General features: G+C 42.8%; 1 protein-coding gene across 32 annotated transcripts in view; it reads right to left on the bottom strand.

Moving 5' to 3' along the window:
* Positions 1–347: 347 nt before the first annotated feature.
* Positions 348–6,000, bottom strand: part of CAMK2B (calcium/calmodulin dependent protein kinase II beta) — a 207,910-nt gene continuing 202,257 nt past the window's right edge. For 30 of the 32 annotated variants that reach the window (XM_026671386.2, XM_087969681.1, XM_087969684.1 and 27 more), the window contains 2 exons: positions 5,036–5,270; positions 348–3,317 (listed from right to left, as the gene is read on the bottom strand). In XM_026671386.2, the coding sequence (XP_026527171.1) occupies positions 5,038–5,270 (233 nt within the window). In that variant the 3' untranslated portion in view covers positions 348–3,317; positions 5,036–5,037. The remainder of the gene's footprint in view (positions 3,318–5,035; positions 5,271–6,000) is intronic. The other 2 variants (XM_087969706.1, XM_087969707.1) reach the window with 1 other exon arrangement.

The following is a 6,000-nucleotide window of genomic DNA, read 5'->3' as shown; positions in this document are numbered from 1 at the left end:
TGGTGACAGATGTTCCTCCGAAGGCAAAAACTGTAATTTATAGAGAGAGGAAAACCCTTGAGACCTAGGAACATTTACTTTGCTTTCATATGAACAGGGAAGGAAGGCAGTGCAGTCTAGTGGCTAACACTCTTTCCATTCCTGACAGATCTTGTTTGCCAGTCCTGTTTTAATATAGTAAACTAATGTTTGTTATGTAATTTCTAATTTATAAAAAGTTGAAGATCTGGCTTTGTCCATAAATTCTATCTCTGGAATAAAAATAAGTTAGAAACAACTGTATTTTCTGCATGCAAATTTTCTGAGTACTGTTTGAATATATGAAAACTAACTAAACTCCCCTAAGTTCGGGGAAACCACCTTTATTACAGACATGGGAACATCCACCACTCAGAGATAATGTAAAGCCCACAGAAGGGCACAGGTGAGGTAAGAGAAACACACAGAAGAGACTTTATTAGCTTCTAAAGCATATAGGAAGAATTCTTCTCAGCATCTTTTGGGGCAAGTATTTCAGATACATCTAACTATCCAAAGGTTGAAGGAGAAATTTGCAATGTGGGATCTGTCTTTCTATGACCCTCTTATCATCCCTGGAGTCACCTAGAATCTGCCATTTAAATAAACAACAGGATGACTGGAAGCAAGCTACAAAACAAGAGTGTTAACAAGAAGTACATGTGACTGGCCAAACAACCTCCAAGCTTTAAATGGGTAAGAAAAGTAGGATTTCAAAAGACCCAAATCCATCACCCAGTTCTAAGTCTGGAGTTCTTGACATCAACCTACTTGATTTCTCATTTAAACTGATGCCGTGGGCGCAACCCATACACCTTCACGTACCATCTCGGAAGCAAAGCTCACTGAAATCAACTTATGCCACTTTTCTGTGTCTCCATCTCTAGAGAGATTACTAGAAAAATCCCTTCAAAGCAACCACTTCATTAAACTTTGCCTTGAAATCTTTCCTGGCAGGAATCAACAATGTGAATTTCCACTTGGCAAAATAGAGATTTATGCCCTGTACATTGTAGCAAAGTACTTCAGCCTCCCCCTCTGTAGTCACAAGGACCTAATTAACCTCTGAATACAAGAGGAACCACAGTTGAAGCTGTGGAATGCTGAGTAAGCCACTGGGGAGGAAGAAGGTATCTCCTTTGTGAATATTTAAAGATGGAGGGAGGGGAAAGACCATTAGAAGAAAACAGCTTTCTTATCAATACATTCTGGCAGATGCCACACTGTACATCTGTTACGGCCAATATGAGCCTCCTGGCATGAAAATGTAGCGAGCAGAAGACAACGGTTGACATCTTCCACTGGGACCTGGGGCAGCTGAAGCAAGTGCTCCACAGCATCTGACATCATTCACACCAGCCTCGGCCAACAAAAGACCCTACAACGCCACCTTCCATTGCATTCTGTTACAACTTGGTCCATGGGGAGAATTGCCCCCTTTGGTTTTGCTTATTTGGGGCCACCTGTTGAGTCAGTTCCAGAATCTAGAGCTCCCTGAAGAGCAATTTTCTCAAAGTTTGCTGTTACCCAGCTCTCTTTGCAGGTAAATTCACAGAGGGAAGAGAGAGAGAGGGGAGAGAGAGGGGGGAGAGATAGAGGGGGAGAGAGAGAGAGATAGATAGAGAGAGAGAGAGAGAGAGAGAATGGAGGTGAATGAATGGCCTATGCAACTTTATGTTGACCAGCTTTTTTTCTTCTAGGCTGTTAAGAACTTCAAGCACCCCCTCCCCAAAATAGTCACTTTCTATTCCTTTTACGTCAACACAGGTAAAGAGGGATGAGAAAAGGGGGGGGGGGGCTGAGCATTTACAGAGTGTAAGAAAGCATCTCTTCCTCGTTCTGCTGGACAGATAGTTAGCTTCCCAGCACTAGATAAGGCTGAGATTTAACACTATTGACTCTTTTCTCGCTAGCTCCTTGAAGCAACATTACAACGTTCCAGCCAATCCCACTAAGCAAGGGCAATCCCCACCTTCATAATAAACTACAGTAGGGACACAAGTACAACTCCAGTGTTAGTAGCCCTTGTTGAGAGATCAGGATCAAGATGCTAGTAGAATGTTAAGTGCTACGAGAACGCAGGTATCCAAAAGTCTGCAGTGAGGCCTATATGTAACTCCAAGGCGGTGCTATGCGTCATCTACAGACCTATCAGAATGGATGCAGTCATGAGCCTACCAGAAAATCATTGGCAGTGGTGTTAGCCTGGGAGGAGCCCAAAAAGCAAAACCCCTCCACCAATAGGATCCCCCTCCCTCTATTCAAAGGAAACAAACAAATGAAGAGGTTGAATAATTAGCATCATCATAACCCACAACTACAGCTAGAGAAGAAAGGAAATGAAGGGGCTTGGAGGGGCGGGGTCTTCTTCAAAACAAAATGGTAGCACTGATCACAAACTTCCAAGCGCGAACACAATAACCAGAGGGAAAAGGCCCGAACTTTTGGCAGAGAATGCAAATACTATAAAAGGGGGCTCTGTGTTTGGCTATGTGTATGTGTTTGTGCATGCACACATGCACACAAACACACACGCGTTATATGTATATATATTTACAATAGATCCTGGATTTAACAAACTCATGGGGGAAGGGATGTTCACCACATCTAAAAAAATTGCAAAATGCAATGTTTTTTAAATACATGTGTAAAATGGCAAATGTATATTTTACACATGTGTCAAAACAGCCAAGGAGCAGATGCAAAAAAGTGCACAGACATATTTTGTCCACTGCATCTGAAGCCCGCTGAACCAAGATCTGGTAAATTAAATGTTTGTGTGTGTGTGTGTGTGTGTGTGTGTGTAAGTGTGTATTCACTAAACAAATGAACACTGTTCAACACTGGGATGGATACAGGGAGGAGATGGGATCTGTTTTTTGTTTTGTTTTTTTGAAGTTGAGACATTTTTCACTGCAACATCTGGTCACCTGAACAGCTGCACACCAAAAGGAAAAAAAGAAAAATGGAATTGATAGGGATGGTGAGTGCATTATAGTCGGGCTGCAAGTCAGACAGCTGGATGGGTTTGGCTGGGTTTGCTTCTTCTTCTTCTTCTTCTTTTTTAAAACAATTGAGTCTACTTGGATTCTTGTTTTTCTTAGGTGTTTCTCTGTCTCTCTCTGTCTCTCTCGCTCTCTCTCTTTGCAAACACAGGCACTGGAAATGAAAGAGGGGAAGGAGAGGGAACGGGGGGACACGAGCATGCGGGCGCGTGCTTGTCACTGCTGCTCCCGGCTAGTGGCTCAGCTGAAATCACCATCTCCTTTGGGATGAAATCAGAACAGCCAGCATGAATTCTGAAAGACAAGCAGAAATGGAGACATCGTGAGGAACAGCTCAAGAACCCCAAGAGAGGGTCTGGGACAACTCTCCCCTGCTAACTTGCTGTGGGACAGCTTGCCACGGCCAACTTGCTGCAGCCAGATCACTGTGGGATTAACTCATCGCAGGACACTAATTACACTAATATCGAAGAAATGGTGGAATAGAATCATTAAATAAAGGATGAAAAAGAAAATGTGAATGAAAATAGTTTTAAAACAATTTTAAATACTTAAAATGAATTGTTGAGTTGTCCCGCAGTGAGTTGGCCACAGTGAGTTGTCCCATTCTGCCCACAAAGCAGGCAACCACACACAATGCAGAGATCTGGTCCCTGTTTTTCACAATCCTGAGGCTGTTATGCATAACTCAGTTTCAGCCCTGAGCCTGGACATTAGTGGAATTGTAGACACATCTAACTATTTCCTGATTAAAATCAAATTCTAAAGAAACCTCTTTTACTGTAAAAGTTGGATCACCTTAACACTTAATAGAGGAAGTCCTTGACTTACAGCAATCCATTTAGCAACTCTTCCAAGTTCCAATGGCACTGAGAAAAAAGTGACTTATGGCCAGTCCTCACACTTACAATCTTCTCAGCATCCACATGACCATGTGATCAAAATTGGCCACTGGCATGTATTTATGTTGGCTCCAATGTCCTGAGGTCACAATTTGTGATTTTCCCAGCCGGCTTCTAACAAACAAACTCTACAAGGAAGTCAGCTAGGCTTAAAGGCCACATTATTCCCTTAACGACTGCAGCCAATCATATAACAACCATGGTAAAAAAATCAGGCATGCCTTTCTTGATAACCAGTTTGTTATAAATGGAAATTCTGGCCCCAATTCTGGTCGTAACTCAAGAACAACCTGTAACTGATTAGAAGTCATGTTTCATCTCTCTTGCAATAGGCACCTGCTCACTGGCTATGTTAGAAGAACACCACTGCCACTCCTTTTTCTCCTTCTTCAAGCACTTAGTTCTTTTCTAGAAGTTTGCCAGAGCTTGAAACTCTGCTTCAAAACTAAATAATGATACAATAGTCCTTTTTTAATGATTCTTTCAGCTTCATTTAAGCAGAGTGATTGCATGCATATACATTCTTGAAAACCAGAGTTGCCCACTCTTAGTTGATTAAATAAACTGGGAAAAAACCAGGGGAAAGCTGCAAGCCCACCAGAAGCAAAGTCAGAGGATCATCCACATTCAGCCTAATATTTTGGAGTGGCTGAGTTAATTTTGAGGTTAGAATGGAATATTCTAACATGAGAGAGCCTAGGTGGTGCAGTGGTTAGAGTGCAGTATTGCAGGCTATTTCTGTTGCAGCCAGCTGCCTGCAATTTGGCAGATCGAATCTCACCAGGCTCAAGGTTGACTCAGCCTTCCATCTTTCTGAGGTGGGTAAAATGAGGACCCAAATTGTTGGGGGCAATAGGCTAGCTCTGTAAACAGCTTAGAGAGGGCTGTAAAGCACTACGAAGCGGTATATAAGTCTAAGTGCTATTGCTATTTGCATACCCGTCTATAAAAGGGCTTCACATACCAGAAAAATGGCTCCCAATTGGCTCTTGCATGGATCCATTCTCTCTCAAATCCAACACAAGCATGTGCTCCATACCGACCAACACTAACACCTCAGTTGATCGTTCCCAGAAATGGAATTTAGCTACCCATTTGCTATCTTCGTACCTTCACTGGAGTGGGGCCACCGGAGCTCCCGAGCAGTGGAAGTGGACATTCTGCCATTTGCCATCCCGGCGGTGCCAGACACGGGTCTCTTCAGACTGGCAAGTACGAGGACGGCCCTGCCCATCAATGTACTGTGTCAGGCGGATATAGGCAATGCAGGCAGCATCTTCCCCAATGACATGCACATGAGGGTTCAGGATGGTTGTGTGAATGGGCTTGTTGTTCTTAGATAACACTAGAAGGGCACAAACAGGACACTGGTTAGGAAACTGTACAGCAGGAGAAGCAAGGAAATGCAAGTTATTTTTAGCCCCTTCTCTTTCAGGAAAAAAAACAAAACCCGCAAGCCTGTTTGGTCTAGTGGTTAAGGCATCAGGCTAGAAATCAGGAGACTGTGAGTTTCAGTCCTGCCTTAGGCATGAAAGTGGCTGGGAGACTTTTTGGCCAGACTCTTTCTCAGCCTCACCCACTTCTCAGCCTTATTGTTGTGAGAAAAATAGGAAGAAAAAGGGGTGTTAGGTATGTTTGCTGTCTTGGGTTATTTATAAAAAGTAATAAAGATGGAATAAAAATAGCTGATTTGATTGGGATTTAATCAGGTTTTGCTGGCTGATGTGGATTTACTGGATATGTTTGACTTAATTAGGTACTCATGATTAGGATTCTACTTGGCTTGAAGTGAAGGAAGGAAAAGCAGGAAAACTTTTGCCTCAATGGCTGGTAAGGTAGTTGGTTTTTTACTGGTGGATAAAAATTTTTAAATCACCTATAATATTGTAAATCCTGTTATGTAGCATCAAAGCTTTAGCAGAAGCTCTATAGTAAGATTTTAGATGGACTAATCTAGTTGCTATTTGTGCTTATCAATTTTGATCCCCCCCCCCGCCCCCCGGGAGGGCAGAGCTGGCGTCGTGACGATACGGCATGCGATCTTGGAGATCTGAGATTGCAGCCGATATTTTTGC

The sequence above is a fragment of the Notechis scutatus genome, chromosome 7 (genome assembly GCF_049901735.1).
Source record: "Notechis scutatus isolate UNSWTSFEM ecotype Mainland chromosome 7, rNotScu1.2, whole genome shotgun sequence".
NCBI classification, from domain to species: domain Eukaryota; kingdom Metazoa; phylum Chordata; class Lepidosauria; order Squamata; family Elapidae; genus Notechis; species Notechis scutatus.
This window is presented reverse-complemented; position numbering and strand designations above follow the sequence as displayed.